The sequence below is a fragment of the Lithobates pipiens genome, unplaced genomic scaffold (genome assembly GCF_037356315.1).
Source record: "Lithobates pipiens isolate NorthernLeopardFrog02 unplaced genomic scaffold, aLitPip1_a1.2 Scaffold_16, whole genome shotgun sequence".
Lineage (NCBI taxonomy): Eukaryota > Metazoa > Chordata > Amphibia > Anura > Ranidae > Lithobates > Lithobates pipiens.
In genome coordinates this window covers 152,681,742-152,703,746 of record NW_027507748.1, presented here as the reverse complement: position 1 = coordinate 152,703,746, position 22,005 = coordinate 152,681,742, and the positions used below count along the sequence as shown (strand labels likewise).

Below are 22,005 nucleotides of genomic sequence, written 5' to 3'. Positions count from 1 at the left end.
GTGGTACTAAAGGCTAAATCAAATATGGCATATACTGTATGATGCAGTCTGTCACATATACTGTATGATGCAGTCTGTCACATATACTGTATGATGGAGTCTGTCACATATACTGTATGATGCAGTCTTGGTTCTTCCTGTAACTTATTATTTTTCATTGGTTGATCCAGCTATTTTTTAAAACTCCATTTAACAGACCGAAGTGTGCAGAAAAAAATTCCTAACCTCGTCATTATTCTTCTTTTTTACTAAGAGCATTCAGGAAAATTCTTTTAAAAATGTTTGCGTGAAATGTATTTATGTGATGGTAGGGACATTTATATTCTAGTTATGATTATGCCTAGTGTCTTTTCAAAACAGTGTCATCATACTATATTATTTGTGTCATCTACCTACCTATTTATATACAAGCATTGACATAGTGCTATGCATCATTGTTTAAGCTAAATTCACAAAAGTGTTTTCACTTGCTTGGCCATTATTTCTTGAAACTATGCCTTACATAACACATACTGTATATGCCTTATATACTGTAGCCTTCTCTGTAAATATTGGTGTTTTGCCACTATCAGTGCTAATAATTACTGGTACAGTAAAAAACAGTGTAAAAGTAATTTTGCAAACATACCTAAATAAGTAATTCTGCAAGCAACTCTTGCTCTTCAAACAAAAATGCAATTAGAGCTCACTGTAATTTAAGCTTGTGAGTCCTTATGGTTTTAGGTGTTAAAGCCTCTGACAGATTTTTTTTTTCTGGCACACTTTTGGGTGTAGTGAATGCCTGGTCCCCTGCTGCACTTGATCTCATCAGCCCCTACATCAATACTGTGTCCTGTAATGATGCAGGGATAGCAGATGAACCCTATAGCAAGGCAGTATTATCAGACACTCCCGGACGTGCAGAATGCTAACGCCTGTAGTACTTTTTATAGACAGTTTTCTTGACAGGTTTAACATAACACACATTTCAGAATGGTGATTACTGTGATTGGTCTATTAACGTGGTTGTAAACCCTTACATATACCCAGCGAAGTGACTAGCCTTCAGATAATACCTGTGAGAAACAACTAGCCTCAGAGATTAACCACATTTTCCTACATAGGTTGTACATGTTTATTTGCATCCCTCTGTTCTCTGGAGCTTTTCAAAGTGCACAATTTAAACAGCATTAATGAGCTTCCAGAGGCAAAGGGCAGAGATCTGATAGCACACACTGCACAGCATAAAGCAGGGAGCTGAGTGTAATCTGAAACCTGATTGAAGGGAAAGGACACTTCCCCCTACATAGTGTTATAGGGAAACATGCATTGCCGAGGCCGTCAGTCACGAGCTGTGTGCTGTAGCTCCCCTTACCTGTCGCTGGGGATTGCTTGGAGTCCTTTGCTTTGTTCATTTTTAATTTCAGAGGTTTACAACCACTTTAAATGTCATTGTTTTTTGTATTGCTATACTCAGTAAAATACTGAATAGCATTGTTTTATATAATTTTAGGAGCGTACCCAGGAGGCAAGCCACCTAAGCCTGGTGAGTACACTGACCCTTATAATTGCAGTTTAAGCCTCATATTTGTTTTAAAGTAGAACCTGCTGCAGCAGATAAATATAAGTGCATCTGCACCTACAGTGTTTTCGTCTCTCTGTGCCACAAATACTACACCCAGTGCAGCTTTCTGTGATGTTATGACAACAGTGCTGCACAGCTACTAAATTCAGAACAGAGTTGTCACCCTCATATAGGTTGTGCCTGTTTGCACTACAGTTTAATGGAGAAAAATGTTGCAGGGGACGTGTAAAGAATGTAACATGTCAGTCGGCACCCGGCCACACCTAGTCCTGCCCATTGCTTTCTGAATCAACAGCATTGCCTATGTGAGCTGCTTTATTTGCAAGGGGGAGCATGTAAGATACAAATGAAATTATTAATTTTGGCCAAAGAAGGGAGCTTTTTGTTTACTTGCATCACATGGTACCTAGAATAGGTCCTTGTTTGGACTGGCATACAGTTTTGTACTTTAATTTGGCTTGCCCCATCTTGTATTAAAGGTTTTATGGCAACACTAAGTGATTAAGCTGAAGCAGAATTATGATGATTACACCAGTGTAAGATATTGGGATAAAAGAAGAGAAAGCTGTAACAGCCTGAGCAATGAAAATAAATTCAAGATAAATATATGGGAGGCGTGGCAAAAATGTGTATAAAAATGATGGTATTTTTGTGTGGCCATGTTTTTAGGTTATGGAGCTGGAGCAGGATATGGAACTGGATTATTAGGTGGAGGCGGTGTAGGACCTGGAGGTGCATTATTACCTGGTGGTGGACTTGGAGCTGGTGGTGGACTGCAGCCTGGAACCGGCTATGGTCCTGGTGGTATAGGTGGTGTAGGAGCAGGAGCAGGTGCAGGCGGCAAACCCCCCAAACCAGGTAAAAATTATACTATACAATTCAGAGAACTGCTGTTTACGTCTTTAATAATAGCGCCTTTGTGATAATATATCATTGTGCTTAAATTATTGTTTACTCTAGTATATTCTAATAATGTCTAGGATGCCATTAGGTGAGTGAGTATTTATTCTTTATATCAGACATGTCTGGAAGGTTTACGTTTAACAAGTGTTAGCAGACAAATAGTTACTCAATGTGATTACTATGCTGTAACATATTAAGAGATTAGCTTTAAGATACTGTATGAGTGGTAGATATTAATTTCATAGTTGCCAACATTTAAAAAAAAAATTTAGGGACACCTTTTTTTCTGTGTGTTCAGAGAGCAGCTGCAGGTGGAGCATGCACTTTAATCAAGGGTGGGTCAATAATTTAATATAAGCGTGCTTCCATCAGGGATCTGACGACAATGAAATAGTTAAAGATGTCTAGCCACCAGGGATCTGCTAGCAATGAAAAGGTTCATTATGTACAGCTAGCAAGCATCTGCTAGCAATAAAAGGGTTAATCATGTCTCTAGCCACCAGGCTTCCTAGGCTAGTAGGTTCCCTGGTGGCTAGAGACACGATTAACCCTTTTATTGCTAGCAGATTCTTGCCGGATGTACATTCTTGTCAACTATGCAATAGGCTAGTAAGATCCATGTGGTGGCTAGAAACGTGATAATCATATCTTTAGCCACCACAGGGATCTTATTAGCCTATTGCATAATTGCTAGGAATGTACAGTCAGCAATAATCTTCTAGCAGTAAAAGGGTTATTAATTAACCCTTTTATTGCTACCAGGTCCTTGCTGGCTGCACATTATTGGCAACTATGCAGGCTAGTAAGATCCCTGTGGCTAGAGACATGATTGAGATCTTCCTTGCTGCCCATGCAGACCTTACCATTACGCTCTCACTGCAGTCTCACCAAGCAATCTGAGCCACCGCATTGGGCCCATGAAAATTTGTATGCAGCAGCTATGTTGATCAGGTTCCAAGTCCCCCGTGAAATATTGTCATAAGAAGAAACATAGCTGCAGTGACCCCCCCACTCCTCCTTCAGGATATACAATCACAAACTTTAGATTGCATACCAGAATATCAGGTCCTTGCGAGAACACAAGCAGACCCTCTATTATCTGAAACCACGCTTCAGTATAGATATCCCCCCATAAAACTATCAAATTCGCAAGTTTGAGGAACTCGGAAAACAAACAGATATTCTAGATGATGCTAGATGAAACGTAATTGCCCTCTGGGCCATAATATACAAGTTAGCAGACTGTAATATGTAGGTATTCAAAAATATCAATACCTTTAAGACTGGAACTGTGGCATGATCGCATGAGACATCCCATGGCCACCCCTCAGCTATCTGATTGTCATTTCTGACAACATCCCTCTCACGGACAAGGAAAGAAGGCTGCACTGCAAGCAAGTTGACACCTCATGTTTTACCATTAACAAGAAGGAATATCTGCAAAGACTACTTTGCTTGTTACTTGGACTCTGCTGAATGAACAGAACCAGGAGTTCCACCCAAAAATGTATCTTCCACTTATCTAGTCCCCCCCCAGGTGTCACATTTGGCACCTTTCAGGGGGGAAGGAGCAGTTACCTGTCTAATACTAAGTCTAAGAATCCGCAGCGATCTACGCCATGTCCAGCCCCTCCTCTCTCCCCCGCTGTCTTCTTGGAGACACACAAGTTCCAGAAGACAGCAGGGATAAGTCAGGATGTGTATCGTGACTCGCACATGTGCAGTAGGGAACCAGGCTGTGAAGCCACAAGGCTTCACTTCCTGATTCCCTTACTGAAGATGGTGGTGCCTCTACCTGAGAGCCGAAGGACAAGTTGGCTTCGGGTGAGGACATTGTGGGTGCCCTGAACAGGTAAGTGTCCTTTTTTTAAAAGTCAGCAGCTGCAATATTAGTAGCTGCTGACTTTTATTTTTATTTTTTTTATATTTAAACCGGAACTCCGCTTTAAGTACTTTCAGAACTCCTTTTTATTTCTCTGTTCCATTATTGTCTCTGGTTTCTTTGTAATACCATTTTTCTGTAAATATTTGATTTAATGTTTTACCTTTTCGTTATTAAACAATATTTTGAAAACTGGTAAAATTGTCTCTAATGCACTACTACGCAAAACTTAAAGCATCCCTGTCTCTTGAAGAGCACTACTACATGGCGAATCTTTGGATTTACCTGTCTGACTTACAGTGTGTGTGTGCAGAAATTTTTTTAAATGATAATTGCTATTGCTAATATTGGGAACGTTTACTATTTTACAATAAAAGTAGTTGATGGCAGTTTAAAGGGTTAAAAACTTGGTTAACTAAATTCAGTGACAATCGCTCTCAGTCTATTGGCACTTAGAATGTGGTCCAGTACGCTGGAAAATATTTGTGCAGGGTGAGGCTGAGAGTGTTATTGTTGTGAATTAGTGACAGCGGTGTGTGAGGTTGACCAGCCATTTGTCATGTATGTGGATGTATGGGTGCCCAGCAGCATGGTCCTGTTGAATGTGAAGACCCTGTCCAGCAGCAGCACTGAGTATTTAAGCGAGTTGTGAATGTCAGACTGTCATGTTTCTGACTGTCCATGACCGGCCTTGATTCCCGGGATGGAGCCCAGGACAAGGTTGGGTTGGGACAAATCTGTGAGTGTTGCTGACATATCAGGACAGTTGTTACTATGTAATTCTTAACTGATTGTAAAAACAGAGAATAGTTTCCTAATATTAAGACAAATATAATTTTCTTCTTTTTAGGTTATGGCCTTGGAGCTGGCCTAGGAACTGGTGCTGGACTTGGTGGTCTTGGAGCTGGTGGCGGACTAGGAGGAGGTCTTGGAACTGGTGTTGGGGGTGTTGGTGCTGGAGGTAAGCTTTGAATACTATTCCCATAAATAATCCCTTTCTTTCATAAATATATTTTGATTGTGCTTTATCAGCCAAGTACACAAGCAATCCTTCCTATTTTTCTTTAAATTCACAATACCATATATTGTTTTTATTTATTAAAACTATGCAAATTAGTTGGAAAAATCTGCAAAAGGCTAAATTTCAGTATCCTGAACCACAACAGTACCAAGTGGCTAAAACATTCTTATGCAAAACTGGCAGTTTTTTTTTTTTTTTTTTTACAAGTGGATATGTTAAAAGCATGTATGCATCCAACATAAGCAGAATAAGCGTCAAAGTCTTGGAAAACTGGGACTAGACCATGATCTCACAGCTGACCTGAGATTAGTTGACGTCTTTATAAGGGCAGTAATATGCAGTTGGCTGTTTGAAAATCTAATGTTCCCTGGAGCTACATTACTAAAGTCCATAGAAACACCCTAAGCTGGCAAACCATCTAAAAAGGAAAACCTTTTAATTCTAAAATGAGGAGCATAGATTACAATGAGTCACCAGATATGCAGCTGTAATGTCACCCTGTGATGGCTGTTTACTGGCCTGAGTGAAGACGTTAAGCATGTGCCTGAGTGTTCACTGAGCTCTCCAACCAACTCCAGTCTCCAAGGGCCATTGACAGAAATCCAGGAATACTAAATTACTGCATATAAATAAATGTTATGTTTAGTTAATTGGTTAACTACATGCTAATTTGAGAAACCTTAGCACTTTGGCCAGTCAGTGTCCTCATGGGACTGAGATTTACAGCTGTTGTAGGAAAATAAATAATCTGTATTCCTCAGGCATAAAGTTACTACAACTTGTAAAAAGTGAACCTATATTCTAAACTGAACTGATTGTGAAAGCACTGATATGCTAATCAGATAAAAAGGATATGTTTATTAGCTGTCAAACGATATCTACAGACATGTTCAGCAATAAAGCACAAGGTACAATCAGGACATTTATGCTGCAGTAACCCATATCAACTAATTCTATTACAGTTTACTGGGGTCAGATTTATTAAAATATTTCTCCTAAATGTCCATTTTAACTTTTTCTCCAAGTTGCACATACAGTACTCATTGCTTTTTGCCATGCGCTATTAAAAAAAGTGGTTACAATCATTCATTGTATTATGTTTTTTCAAGGTATTCCTGGAGCAGGAGTAGGAGCAGGAGGAAAACCACCTAAGCCTGGTAAGAATGAAGTCTTTTTCACCAATGTAAAACTATGAGACTTTTACCTTCATATATATCAAACCAGTGGCAGCATGTCACCTACATACAGTAGTTATATAGTTAATAAGGTTGAAAAAAGAATGTCTATCAAATTCCATTTTTTCTTCTGCAAGTTCGTTCAGCTTTGGCACAGAAGAAATCGAAACAAAACCTGTTGGTAATTTTGACACACAGTAGGAGAAAGAAATTCTAATCGTTGATTCCAGTTGCTGATTATAATTATAATATGATTATATTATATTCCAGTTTTTGGGATTGAAAAGTAGTCTGCCAAATCTCTATCCTGTGCTTGGATATATCTGAATATGTTAAACAAAAGTTGCCCCTCAGATGTTTTCTTTTCAAAACAGTATTGTGACTCAATACTACTAATAGATTCATTTCAAAATATAAAAAACAAACAAAAAAAAAACTTAATTTTTTGGATGACAGATCTGAGAGGTGACGAAAGTATTGCCTGCCTAAATGCAAACTTTTATAACTGTATAACAGAATTATAAGAAACAGTAGAGCAGAGCAGATTAACATTTGAGATGTAATTTATTTAGGTTACGGACCTGGAACTGGTGCAATAACTGGAGGCGGCATTGGGGGTGGATATGGACCAGGAGCTGGAATTGGACCTGGTGGTGGATATGGACCAGGAGCTGGAATTGGAACTGGAGGTGGATACGGACCTGGAGGTGGATATGGACCTGGAGCTGGCTTTGGACCAGGTGGAATCGGAGGTGCAGGTGAGGTCTTTATAGCAAGTGTTTCAGAAACTCAGAGAGTTATCTATCTAAAACTAATAGTGATTTATGCACAGAAGGCAGACACTGTGCAGTGAAAAAGCAGTAATCTTTGTTGCTGTCTATACGAAGGCACTTAGCGATTGGGCTAAGTGTACAATTTTTGGTAGTACAACTTTGGTACCTTTGGGAGGGTGAGGTGGCAGGTAACAGTCAAGATCTGCATACAATATCAACTACCTGTAACTTTGTATTCATTAAACACTTGTATCCACGAACCAACTTTGGGTCACTGGACGTTGGGCAAATCCAACAGAAAGTTTGTGAACCCCATACATAGCACTGATCCCTAATGAAGCCTATGGTAGACCAACCCTCTAGTTTTTTTCTGGTCTTTTTTTAAAGTTAATTTGCAATTTTTTGTTAAAAAGGGCATGGGTAGCTGGTATAAGGTACATGTATCAATGTAAACACATTAAAAACATTGTCTGTTCATATTTAATTTGAATTGGTTAAAATATATGCATGGGGATGCCTTAAAGCTGCATATGACATTATAGAACAGTATGCCTTAAGGCTTTAAAAATTTCTTTTAAAAAAACATTTTTTAAATGTTTTGGGTTCTCCCTTTAAAATTCATAACAGAACCTTATTCTGTGTGGCCAGAAAAGAAAGGGCAGCGAGTGTGTGGATCCTCCCTCCTGAAGGCCTTATCCATTTCAACATTGGAAGGATAACTTGCAGGTGGCACAGTGGTGTAGTGGGTAGCACTCTCGCCTAGCAGTAAAAATGGTAGCTGGTTTGAATCCCAACCACGTGGGTCTCCTCGGGGTACTCCCGTTCTCTCCTACACTCCAAAGACATGCTGGTAGGTTAATTGGCTTCTGTCTAAATTGGCCCTAGTAGTATATGAATGTGAGTTAGCTTGTAAGCTCCTTGAGGGTAGGGACTGATGTGAATGTATAATGTATATGTAAAGCGCTGCATAAATTGACAGTGCTATATAAGTACCTTAAATAATAACTTGCAAGAGGGTGGTGTCAAAAGCTCCCCCATTGAAAGGCACCTTGTACCCATGCTGAGGGAACAGCGGTGTTTCCCTGTTACATTACTACCAAAAAAAAGCATATTTTCAGTTGGCTACTATTTGTAAACCATCCAGGAATCCTAGGTGATGTATTTGACCAAATATGGTTATAACCATATTTAGACAATAACATCATCCAGGATTTATGCCTGGTATGATTGCAAACAACAGATTGACAGATCTCTAGTTGACAAGTTTACAAACAGCCGACAGGGATAAATGCAGGTGAACTGGCCACACTTGGACAGTTTGCTCAGCACTCCACCTAACTGAAAACAGGCTGGATTTGCAACAAACTTAAGCCCATCCCTATTCCTATATCCCAGTTTTTTCATATGCTTACTTGGAATTGCCAAAATTTTTCCCATGTTTACCCTAACAAGTGCTGACCATAAGGGGACAGTTGCGTAATATTTAAAATGTGCATTGCTTGCTTAAAACAAAGTAAGGTTATTATGTATTTGCTAGATAAGCCTCAGTTGTCGTCATATAGTAGCTGAACAACATTCAAACTACACATGCCACAAACATGTGAAGAGTAAGAGGTGTTGTATATACAAACAAAGTTTGCTGATTTGTTTCCTTTTCTAAGAGACTAAGCACCTGTTTTCTCACTGCAGTTTGCAGCACAGAACCACAGATGTGGTACCCTGGAAAGAATTCTGGGAACTTGGGCCATCGCTGTATAGCCAGAATCTTCTGTTAAGAACAAATGGGGCCATAAAAGCAATAAGTCACTCAGTATCATTGGCATCTTTAACAGGCTGCGTCACAAAAATCAAAACAATAATGAAAACAGACTGGGGATAGTCAGTATTTTAATGGAATCAGGCAATTATCTGGGAGAATGAGTGGAGAAACTATGTTTATTCTTTGTTTAATCTCACTGGAACATTGTGGTCAGAAAACAAACTGCAGACATCTGGAGAAGAACAAGTGAAGTGTAGACTGCATGTAAGCTGCCCAATAAAAGGAGATAGAAATAAATATTCAGTGTTACTAAGAGATGATCACAGAACAGCTGTATTATAAGCTGTATCATCCAAGATTTTGAGATTTCTTAAGACATGTCAGAAAAAGTATATATGATCACTCAATGTTTTCTTTTCCTGGCAGGCCAGTACCCAGGAGGCAAGCCACCTAAGCCAGGTAACGTAAAATCAAAAAGCATTGACATTGTCACAATGCTTTATATTGTTGTGTTGTGATGGTAAACTATTTTGTTTTCTTTTATTATTCAGGATATGGTGCTGGTCAGGTAGCAGGCGTTGGTGGTGCTGGTTATGGACCTGGTGCTGGAGCTGGTTATGGACCTGGTGCTGGAGCTGGTTATGGCCCTGGTGCTGGAGCTGGTTATGGCCCTGGTGCTGGAGCTGGTTATGGACCTGGTGCTGGAGCTGGTTATGGACCTGGTGCTGGAGCTGGTTATGGCCCTGGTGCTGGAGCTGGTTTTGGGCCTGGAGGAATAGGAGCAGGTGAGAGTAAGCTGCTGTTCTTCACTGCAAAATACTGATAGTAATAGTAGGTAAGGTCGAATAAAGACAGTAGTCCATCCAGTTCAACCTGTGTAGGTGTCAGTGTTGTTACTTATTTCCCATATCCCTGTATGTTGTGTTCCTTAAGATGCGCATCTAAGAGTCTCTTAAAACTATCAATACTCCCTGTAGCCACCATCAGTTGTGGAAGAGAGTTTCACATCCTTATTGCCCTGAAAGTGAAAAACCCCCTGCCCAGTTTAAGATTAAACCACTTCTCCTCCAATATCAATGTGTGGCCCCTTGTCCTGTTACACTCCTTGAGACTATATAGTTACACTCCTTGAGACTAAATCGTTTTTTTCCTATGCTGTGATCGCCATTGAGGTATTTGTAAATCTCTATCATATCTCCTCTCAAGCGTCTTTTCTCCAGCGAGAATACATTTAGTGTTTGCAGTCTTTCCTCATAATTGAGGTCCTCCAGTCCTCTTAGTTTTGTTGCCCTTCTTTGGACTCTCTCTAGTTCCAGCACATCCCTTCTGAGAACTGGTGACCAAAACTGGACAGAATATTCCAGATGTGGTCTAACCAGAGTTTTATAAAGTGGTAGAATTATTGATCTATCTCTGGAGTAGCTCCCTTTTTTTATGCATGCTAATATTCTGCCGGCTTTGGTAGCTGCAGCTTGACATTGCATTCTATTGCTCAATCTGTCATCTACTAGGACCCCCAGAACTTTCTCCATCCTTGATTCCCCCATCGGTTCTCCCCCAGTGAGTAGTTAACATTTATGTTTTTTGCCCCCAAGTACATTACTTTACATTTCTCCACATTAAACCTCATTTGCCATGTATTTGCTCACTCCTTTATTTTGCCCGGGTCTTGCTGTAAAATCTCTTTATCTTGATGTGAAGTTATTGCCCTGCTTAATTATGTGTCGTCCGCAAAACCTGAGATTGAGCTATTTATCCCATCCTCTATATCATTTATCAATAAATTTAATAGAATTGGTCCCAAAACAGGAGCCTGGGGTACTCCACTTACAACTCCGGACCAGTCTGAGTACACAATATTTAAACTAATAGACTAATTAAATATGGCTGCCAAAAAGCATTGTCATAATGACATGTAATAAATCAAAGCTTTATTGAATAAAAATTTCCCTTTTTACCCCCAACAAAAAACACTAAAACTGTTTAAAGCTAAAGAACAGGGCCACAGCTTTCTTGATTTTACAAAGTGTACGTATCACAAACTTAATGACAAATGACAATTTTTTTTCTGCTGATCACAAAAGTCTGTACCAATCACTGTTGTACTGTGAGCACTCAAATAACACAAAAAAAACCTAAAGACCTGTCCTAACCATAAGTTTGGGGCAGACCAATGACCTACATTTCATTACATATTCTTATATTAAAGTCCAGGAAGCATCTTCTAACTCGCTAGTCAGGAGACACTTTTACCATGAAAAACAAAGCAGTATGAAAGATAATAAAGAAAAATAGCCAATCTATTTAAAAAAATGTAATTCTATTGGTGAATATGGAGTGGACATGAGTTAAAATAAAGTATTGTTTTTTTTTTTTCATGTGTATATCCAGGGGCTGGAGGAAAACCACCTAAGCCAGGTAAGGATACACAGATTACAATTCCCTCTTGTAATATACACTGTAATTCAGGCTCACACTGACATACTCAAACTGCGGCATTTGTCAGAGTAAATGAATTAATGGCCGTGACCCTGTTTTAATAATGTATAACATTTTAATTTCACATATGTGTGATATGTTTTTAGTTCTCCACATTGAACTGAATTATTCTCCATGGTAGCCTATTCATATTGTTGGGTCAAATTTAAAAGTCTGCAGTCACAAACATTAATAGGGGCTGATATATTTAAAGAATACCTGTAGCATAAGCCAATTTTTACACTATTCCCCACAAATGACAAATGATGTTTAAAATGATATGAGTAAAAATACCTGTTTGTATAATTCCCAAATAAGGGACTGCATTCTGAGCTGCAGCATTGGCCATGTTTTTTTTTTATTACATAGGGGCTTAAGGGTATTTAGTGAGGCAATGGCAACCAATCAGGGGCTTTGCCTAAAGACCTATCCTCCTTGGATTGGTCATATGACCCAGTAGACTCACTTAAGTAAAGTTATGTTATTTATCAACTTTTACTGATATACTGCTCCCTTTATGTAAATTCTATTAAATTCTAACCATAGATCTACTTAAATAAATGAGGGTTTCTTCTTGTAACATTTATGCTTGTCAAGCGTGGCTGATTTTTAACATTTGGTGTAAAAATGCAATAATCAACAAGCCTTTATTGCATTATCAGGTTATGGAGCTGGTGCTAGTTTAGGTCCAGGAGGATTAGGGGGAGCTGGACTTGGAGGTAAGCTTACTTATATATTTACAAAGAAGTTAATTTACTTAGACCATAAACCAGGTCCTGTATATGCAAACTATTAAGATGAATATAGAGACTAATTTTATGTAACTAATTTCATTGGTTTTATAAATTACTTGTAATAACAAGGGGATACATCATATTATCTATCCCACAACATTTTACAAGAGCAAGGTACATCTTCTTAGAAATTCACCAACTACTGCCTCTTTATAAAACACATTTATTGTATGACAGACATTAAATAGCTTACCTACTATAGCTAAAGCTATACATGAAATTAAGGAAAAGTTACTACATATTTTAGTATCTAAATGTAAGTCATCATGTGCTAAGAGTTTATATGCTTTTATCATTTTCCAGTGCTAAATAGTAGGCTAAATATTTAACATACAAGGTTTAGCACTGAAAAGATTTTTGGTTAGGGTATCTTTTCTTAGTGTTCTTTCGGGCATATCAGCATTAATAAAAGATATAGAAAGGCTCATGCTTTAAATCGGTAAAAACTTAAAAAAAATCATTTCTAGTTGTCCTAAATCTACAGCAGGTTATAAAATAAAATAGACTGATATCTTACTGTAGGCAATAGAGGCACTTCTTTTTTCTTTCCTTATATACGCGATGACCATTGTGGCCATGGGGAGGCAAATATTTTGTTTACATAGCCATACAATTATGTTGTTCACTGTTTTCAGTCACACAAAATAAATAACAAGGTATTATTATTTGCAAATTATGTATTATATTTTGGAAAACTTATTGGTATTCATAAAAGATAAAGATAGAAACTTAGCCTGCATTCTATATTCTGAACACTAGAGGGCAAACACGCATAAGTTTAAAACATTGTGTATATGTATATTTATTTATTGTGTTAAAACTGTTTTACAGGCTATGGAGCTGGACAGCCATTAGGAGGTAAATAATTATTTCTTATTTCAAATATTTTATTTTTTTTTTTAATTGTGGAAACACATACATATAATTAATTAAAATATTTCTGTTTGCAGCCCAAAAACCGGCCAAATCCTACTACAGAGGTAAAAAAATACATATAATTTTTATGCTTTGAAATATAGTTAATGTAAAATAAAAAAAGATCAGTATACTCCTGAAAAAACATATCCCATGGGATCAATTTATATTGCCAGATGTTACTTTTAATAGTTAGTTTCACGTTAAAAAAATGTATATATTTGTTTTGCTTGCAAAACTTTTGGTAATTACATTTTAATAAAAATTAGCTTACTGGCCTTATCTGTAGCCAGCTATGATTTTTGAAAACTACAGGCATGGCATCCCCATATAAGGACATTTAGAACATTCCTCCAGTATGTAATTTCCGGCTCATTGCTCTACCCAGCACCAGCAGCATTTCATGTGTAGTGCTTACCATGAAGGAGCCACTGATGTATAAGTCCCCTGGTTCCATGTGACAACAACCCTTCTGGCAGTACCACACCCTCTGACACACTAAAGCCCCTTTCATATAAGAGCTCTGATTGGATCCAGCTGTACATTTTTCATCAGTACCCACTCGGACCCTCGATTATCCATTATGGGCAGTTGGATGTGAACGGACTTGTGTCCATTTACACCTGGCTACCTTTGCATCCAATCCAGCAAAGAAAAATGGAAGGGGATCCTTTTTTGGGGTTCCCTGAATCAAGGTAGGGTCCAAAGTGAAGGGGATGGTACTGAAGGATAAAAGGTCCTTCAGTCTTTCCAAATTCAAACTAAGACACTTGGCCAGTGTATTTTTAATTGTTGGGGGCCAGGCTTTTTGTGTTGGAGACCTTAGTTCTAGTTGTACCCCACAGTAAAGGATGTTAGTCCCCAAACTATGTCCCAAGTTAGAGTGGTGCCTTGCCTTTAAAAGGTCTCTTTCCTCCAGCCCATGGGATCTCTGATAGCTGCAACCTCTACTTAAATGCAGCAACACTGCTGTGAACTCTGGCAACAGCTGCATCTCCAACTTAGCGGCACCCTCCAAAAGTTACCTTTCCCTTCCCATGTAAGACCACCTCAGGTCTTCACTTTCCTTTTCCTACTTCTGCTGCATCCTTGTTCTCCTGGGGCTTGTAGTCCCATCCTGTACTAGGCTCCCAGCAGTCTTTCCCTACTCCATTGCCAAGCCTCCTTTAACCAATCACTGCTCTCCTGCTGTCCCTAGCAGTAGCCAGGGCTTTATGCAAAAACTCTCATTTCCTTTCCTAAGGATCTTAGTTGGCCTAGAGATTTCAATATACCTGGGCAGTTTTTCTACGATAGAGATACCTTTGCAATATAATTCTACCCTCTACAAGCTTTTGCTAAGCTTATAGTACACTGTGTTCCCTAGATTTCTAATGGAATGCAAAAGCAAGTTACATTTAAAGGTTTCAAATGTCCAATGATACATAAGTTCATATCTGGAAGTAGCTCAGCAACAATAGACTGAAATTACAAACATTTGGTTACTCATACTTCACCCAATTTGGTCCCACCATTGTCCTATGTGTTGGAGAGGCAGTAATTTACCCATTTCCTTCCAAAATATTTTTGGGATTTTGTTATAATAATTGTTTTTAAATTATTCTTGGTTTTGTCAAACAAATTATTGGTGTTGATTCTCATTTGGTCCACTAGAATTTAGGTTTTCATCATACAAATCACATTGGTTGGTACAAAACATTACTTATTTTACTAAAGCAAATATTTCAAATAGTCCATTTCCTCTTCCAATAGAGAATGGCTTTTCAGAGTAGATCACTGCAGGTTGTTATAAAATTGTGATTTTGAATTGCCATCTACAAATATAAAGCTAGCTATAGTTTAAATGCTGTTTCTTGTCTCTTGGCCTACTCGTAGTTTAGCTGATACAATTGTAAAATTTGAAAGGCCCATACACACGATCAGACTTTTTGATAACAACGGTCCGGCGGACCTGTTTTATCGGACAATCCGACCGTCTGTATGCTCCATCGGACAGTTATTGTTGCTTTTTCAACAGACAAATATTCGCTGTGCATGCTCTCAAACTTTTTGACAACAAATATCCGATGGAGGATAATTCAATCGTGTGTACACAAGACCATCAGACTAAAGTCACCAAAGTGCTAACACAAAGCACCAAGTACAAACACGCATGCTCAGAACCAATGCTAAACATCAGCCAACAATAGCAGAAGTTACCCAAAGGGTGGCGGTAAAGAGCTGAAAAACCATGTGATTTGGTGAAAGTTGGCTGAAAATGTTCTGCTTTGTGTATGCAGAACAAGTTCACGGCCAACGTCCATTCGGACAAAAATCCACGGAAAAGTCCGATGGAAGTTTGATCGTGTGTATGAGGCTTTAGACTGTACAACTGTTTTACTAATATAATCTCTTGGATTATTTGTTAGACCCTACAGTTTAAAGATGTTGCTGGCTAAACTGTTCCCAAATTGATCTCCTTTGGGCCCCCCCCTTCCCATTACCTTTCTTATGTGTCTTGTCCAGTCTTGGCTGCCTTCCCCTGAATTTGTTTACAAGGAAGCATCCAGCTGGTTTATGCTTCCCAAGATTTAATGGTTCTACAAGTCTTGTAAAGGCAATTTTCATTAAATAAAAATATTCAAAAAGCATAAAACTTTATAAATTAATAAAAAAACATATTATAAGTGGCATATACAGTAAATTACCCCTTTCTACCAATTCCATAAGATGTTTGGTCTGTTGTATACAATATTTGAGCAACAATTCATTAAAATACAATGCAACTTGTTCCAGTGATCTGAACAATATCTCTTTGTCAGGGTGATATATAGAGCTAGGTAAAGGGCAAACAGGATCTGCTAATGCTTCTTTAGAGAAAGAAAATATGTTTCATGTTTTTTCCTGCACTGCTGTTCCTTCGTGGATATTCATTTCTTTCTAGTGCTGGGCTATGTTATCTGTAATTTTGTTATATACAGTAGTTGTGGTACTACTATCTATGTTTTAGATAATAAGATTGGTGACTTACCAGAAGCTAACTAATGACCAGGTAGTGAGCGACTCACAACAACACACGTTTTAGCTTCTTTAGCTGAACTCTCCAGATCTTTGTTCCTTTTACATTTATTAAAAATGTAAATTTTAAGATTGTGACACAATAGTTAAACTTTGAAATAGCAATAGAAAATTGCAGTGAGCATATTCCCCCAATGTAGCCCTTAAAAAATGTGAGACGCCAGCATGCAATTCAACTAATACTTGTAACCACAAAAAAATCCACAGTGAACCTAGAGAAACCTTTTCAATCACAGCAAAGTTTGCACTTTTACATTTGCTGTACCGAAATTCCACATTTACACTATCCTGTTGATAAGTGGATTATCTCTGTTTTTTTGTAGGTGGTGGCCTCTGTGGTCAAGGAAAGTACTGTGGCAGGCGGAGAAAATAACCAGTCAGAGAGCTACGAGTAACCTCATCAACTATGGTGCTACTGCATGGTGTGAATGTAAAAGGATTCAAGTATCCCCCCTGATTTTTCTAACCCCCCCCCGATCCCTCTGTTCAATTCCTTCCCCATCCTTCCATCCTCCTGTTTCTTGAACTTACACCTGTAAACAACGAGTCAGGCAGCTACACTTTATGTAATGAGCCTGCAGTCTGACATTAATAAAATGGCAGGCAGACATATACACATGTTAATGCTGTATGAATATGTCTGTAATGTGTGTATGTGCCAATAAATCAGAACACAGTCTATGAATGCACATAGAGAACTCTATGGAATTGTGCATACTTGTATACAGTACAATACAGACATTAACAAGTATGGACATACATGCACTATATATATATATATATATATAAATATATGTAAAGTATACAAACATGCACGTCTATACATAGCAGTAGGTTGGCATTCATCTGGGCCACCATGAGACTACATAGGTCCACTTCAGAGGCTGGTGAAGTGAAACCTGCAAAGTAGGGCTGGCAGATACTACCATGACTTGATCCTAAACAGATAAGCACTGTAAGGCTGGATTCACACCTATGCCGTTTTAGTGCTTTTTGTATTTTGCACTACAGTCCATTTAACATGGTTTCCTATGGAACATGTTCTGTAGTGCAAATCTGCAAAATGCAAAAAAGCACTAAAAATGCATAGGTGTGAATCCACCTTAAACACACCCCCACACAAACTTAATTGTGTCACCTTGTAGGTTTTTTTTTTTGTTTGTTTTTTCCGCCTCTGATAAGATAAATAGTGGAAATACAAGGACTACTGGTGGCCTGGTACTAGGCCAGTAAATAATTTGCCCACCCTTTTATGGAGCTGCAAATCAACCCTTTCTTCTGTCCCTTTGTCTTATTCCTGTCTCTCACACCATGGCCCCAATAAGTTGTTGTTGCTGTAACTTATACTTGGAATGAAATCCGTTGTTATGCAATTGCCCTGCAACTGTACAGGATATTGTTTTTATATATGTTATTTGTCTTAATGAAGTGTGTGACTTCTCCCTCTCCCAGGGGGGAGCGTGATGGAAGTGATTTCCGAAGTATCATCCTTGAAATTTACATATTTTCTACCTTTTTGCAATAAAATGCAGAGCGTAACTTTTTTTTTTTTTTTTTTTTTTTTAATGAACTGGTGCCATTCTCTGCAGATCTGTTAAAAGTGGGAGGCATTACCCTTTTTTTCCAGAGGGGCATACTAAAGCTTCTCTGAAGTTAGGGAGAGAGGCAATGTCAAGAGAGCAGGGAACAAGAACTGATATACTTGTAATTATTATTTTTATTTGTTGCCAAAGACATGTGTAACATATTTAAACTTTGAGGCATGGAAGAAATTAAAAGTAATAAAAAGGTTGTGAGATTAGGTAGAGTGAAGTCTTCTCCCCCTCAGGCTTTGTTCCCTCTTTTGTCTTCGCTCTGTCTTCCCCGCAAACCAAAAAGCTGCAGGAAGCTCTAGAGTCTTCCACTACATGTCTCTGGTTGTGAGGGGTGTGTTTGATGTGTGAATGCCTTAGTTTACTGACCACCCCCCTCATCTTCCAACTCTCAATGTATTCCCTTCTTTTACCGCCTCCATTGGAAAAAAAAAACACTTTTTTGTAAAAATAATACTGAAAAAAGTTATTAAAAGTAATTTTGCTTGAATAAAAATAAAGAAATCTTTTTAAATGAATTAATGTTTGCTTGTATTTTTTTTTCACTTTGATTACTGGAATGCAAGGTTATAATAATTTTTTATGTACAGATTCATGGATCAAGAAAGTAAAATGTCTGTCTTAGAAAAGTTTTTATTACCATTTTAAACAATGAAAGACAAGAGGTTTTTTTTTTTTCTTCTTTCCGAGGGAGGGGGATATAAAGAGTTGAGAATGATTAAAACTCTTTTCATGTATTTTTTTTAAATTAGCCTTCATTCCCTATGCCAGAAACCCAATAGGAATTGAAGAGAAATCCACAATTTTTCTAAAAGTAATACTAAAAAAAGTTATTAAAAATTGTTTTACGTAAAGGGTAACTCCACTTTTGTGGGGAAAAAAATAGCAAATAAAAAAAATATACACGTCATATTGTAATTAAATGTTATTAAAAATTACCTTTTCTTTTCAATCTGAAGCCCTCTAATTTTCTGTAAAATGCAATGTAATATGTCTACCATGAGGTGTTCTGTACACAGATGGTATACAGAACATCCCCTGAAAATGCTTGAGTGATTGGCTCACTGATTTTCCCAGAATTTTGAACTAAGATACAAATTCGAATTTGAGCATCCCCTACAACAAAAATTGCATTTTTTATTAGATACTCCCAAAGGGAAATCACATCTAAAGGGATGCAGACTCATTAGAGTCCTGTAGGTGCAGCAGCTGACTGAAAATTATAAAACCACTCCCGTAGAGATTCACACTGCCCATGGACACAGACAAACAAACAGCTGTTTATTCAGAACAGCAAAAGGTAGGAATCTGCAAGTTTGTAAAAATCCCTGCAATGTACATAGATCACCCAGAGGGGAATGTTTTTTCCTAAAAAAGTGAAGTTACTCTTTAAATAAAAATAAATAAATCTCCTTAAGTGAAATATTGTTTGATGCTTCTTTTTTCTTTACTTTGGTTATTGGAAATGAATTGTATAATAAATCCTAATGCCCCACAACTGTAGGAAAAAAGTTTTAGTACAGTTTTTTAAAATGAAAGTCCTAAGTTTATTTTTTTGAAGTGAGGAATAAATAGAGTAGAGAATGGATAAAACCCCTATCAGACTTTTTTTTTTTTTGCTGCCTGTGTCCCATTAGGCATATTACCCTGCCAGAGACACAACAAGGAATAAATATAAGTCACCTCTTAAGCCTTATTCACACCTAAGTATTTTTAGTGCTTTTTGCATTTTGCTGATTTACACCATAGTTTCCTAAGGAATACGTTCTGTAGTGTAAATCTGCAAAATGCAAAAAGCACTAACATGCATAGATGTGAACCAGGCCTTAGACAGTTTTCATAGATACAGATTTCTCTAATTAAAGATAAACTCTTTATTTCTGCTGAAGTGACAACTTTAAGGCTTTGTTTACATGGGCTTCAGTTTGTATAAGAGCAGAGTGTAAAGCAATTGGGAAGATGCAGCCTGTAGCATTGAAGTTACATATTGGGGGTTTTAAAGCTAATCTCCAACTTTTAGGTAAAGTCTAAGTAGTTTGTTTGGACCAAGCTGATCCAAACAAACTATCAACTTCATTAAGAGATGCCGCAGCTGGGAGCACTGTATAAACTGTAAGTAGCCTCAGGTACATACAGTATACAGCGTTGTGTTCAGGCAATGGGATTCCCACTCTCAGAACAAAATCGTATCAGGCTGAGCATTGCTCAACCTTTTATAGAGAGCTTTGTATTCTATGAATGAATGCAAGGCATCCTCCGATTGGCTGATTCAGAGAGACAGGTGGATGACAGCTCTGACTCAGGAAAGCTTTGTATTTATTCATAGAATACCAAGCTCCTGGAGAAAGGCTTCCTCTACCTAATGCTCTTATACAAGCTGAGGCCCTTGTGAACAAGGCCTAAACATTTGCCATTTCCATAACTTTGTGTGTTCTAGTGGTCATCACGGTCAATAAAGACGGTGAACCTCTCCAGTAGGGCCAGAGACAGCAATGGAAACTTCTAAACTCTGAAAAAGGTTTTTGGTCTTGAGAAATACGGTACTTCAATCTCTTGCCATCAGCATAATACATGTCTGTGATGGTGTGGCAGGTGAGTCACCAAGCTGGCACACATATGTGTCCAAGGGGCTTCCAGGTTCTTGCCAAGAGTGTGCTTACTGCGCACTCCCATCATACTGACCGAACATTCTCAGTAATCACATAAACACTCACTTAAAGGGCCACCGGGAGACAGCAACATAAGGGAAAAAAATTGGAGAGGTAAATAGGTGACAATGGATTAAAGACAGCTCCTTAAATCCATGCATGGTAGTTTATAAAAAATGTTTAAAGTGAAGCGTGGGCAACCTCCCTTTTGGTAGCTCATAGGATGCAACTATTACCAAAGAAAGTGTGTGCCTTGCTACATTAAAGGTATGGTAATACAAATCTGTGCAGAGTCTGAACTCAACAACGTGGATTAAGAATACTGCTATGGTGTGTTGCACAGTCCACCCCATTTACTCTATTTAATAATTTGGTAATCTGGGAACCCCTTCTGTATACCTGTTGGTAATGAAAAAAATATATTTTCGAAACCACCTACAAAACCTCTTTGTTGTTGCAGAAAGTATGATGATTCAAGACATTTCCATGCAGAGAGATAAGAGGTTACACAGCATAGATTCAGGAAAAGAACCCTTACCCATAATATGTTCTCTGTAGTAGACTTGCTGTGATTACACAGAATTCATAATAGGGTTAATGTTTTGGTATTAGTTATTAGCACAAAATTAGATTGGTATTAGAATTATTACAAAACTGTGGATATCAGGTTTTGCATTGTTCATTTTACTAAAGGGCATTCATTTGAGATTAGGGGCCCACAATCTAAATCTAAACTAGATTTCACCTTGTCCATCATGCAGCAAAACAGTAGTGTATTGTTTGCAAAAGAGCTAAGGAGATTTTGTTGAGATCTGTGTATTTTAGCCATGATGTAATGGCAAATAGTGACCTTGCACTGATCTAGCTTAACTTGTTTTGTTTTTTTCAATGGCAGCAAGAATGTTGTATTCCCACATTAGAGGATATGGGTGAGAGCAAAAGTACTGCATTTCATACATGTTTATCAGATTCGTACAGCTGCCAAAGAAGAATGAAGAAAAACAATGAGCTTTAAGAATATACAATATGAACCTGAATGAGAGGAATAGACCTGAGTGTCATTAATGTAATTCAAAAAGCAATGAAGAATTGTAACTCATACAACTGTTTTTCAAATTTCTATATGTTAGTACAAATTAGTTACTTTGAGTTCTTTTTCAAATTCTTTATTTAAAGTATCCAGCATTCACAGAGGAGTAGATCACAGTAAAAAAGTACATTCATGAAGTGACCCGAGAGAGGCCCTAACCCAACAGAAAATACAACATTAGCTATAGTTAACATGAAGTGCAGGGGTATCCTTTGGGGAACACCCAGCAATAGCAAAATCAACAGGACTTAAAATAGATTAGGGGCGGTTGCCTCTTTTGGGTTAAGTTGTAGCTGCCTGCATGAATGTACAAAATACAGCATTTACCACAATAAATCAAGTGAGAAGATAAGG

At 38.0% G+C, this 22,005-nt stretch overlaps 1 protein-coding gene across 9 annotated transcripts in view; it reads left to right on the top strand.

Annotated features, from left to right (window-relative positions):
* ELN (elastin) overlaps positions 1 to 18,431 on the top strand; it is a 117,646-nt gene extending 99,215 nt beyond the window's left edge. For all 9 annotated transcript variants that reach the window (XM_077480648.1, XM_077480649.1, XM_077480645.1 and 6 more), the window contains 12 exons: positions 1,493 to 1,525; positions 2,234 to 2,422; positions 5,200 to 5,310; positions 6,480 to 6,527; positions 7,118 to 7,303; positions 9,504 to 9,536; positions 9,629 to 9,862; positions 11,469 to 11,495; positions 12,218 to 12,274; positions 13,181 to 13,207; positions 13,300 to 13,329; positions 16,645 to 18,431. In XM_077480648.1, the coding sequence (XP_077336774.1) occupies positions 1,493 to 1,525; positions 2,234 to 2,422; positions 5,200 to 5,310; positions 6,480 to 6,527; positions 7,118 to 7,303; positions 9,504 to 9,536; positions 9,629 to 9,862; positions 11,469 to 11,495; positions 12,218 to 12,274; positions 13,181 to 13,207; positions 13,300 to 13,329; positions 16,645 to 16,694 (1,025 nt within the window). In that variant the 3' untranslated portion in view covers positions 16,695 to 18,431. The remainder of the gene's footprint in view (positions 1 to 1,492; positions 1,526 to 2,233; positions 2,423 to 5,199; positions 5,311 to 6,479; positions 6,528 to 7,117; positions 7,304 to 9,503; positions 9,537 to 9,628; positions 9,863 to 11,468; positions 11,496 to 12,217; positions 12,275 to 13,180; positions 13,208 to 13,299; positions 13,330 to 16,644) is intronic.
* Positions 18,432 to 22,005: the final 3,574 nt, after the last annotated feature.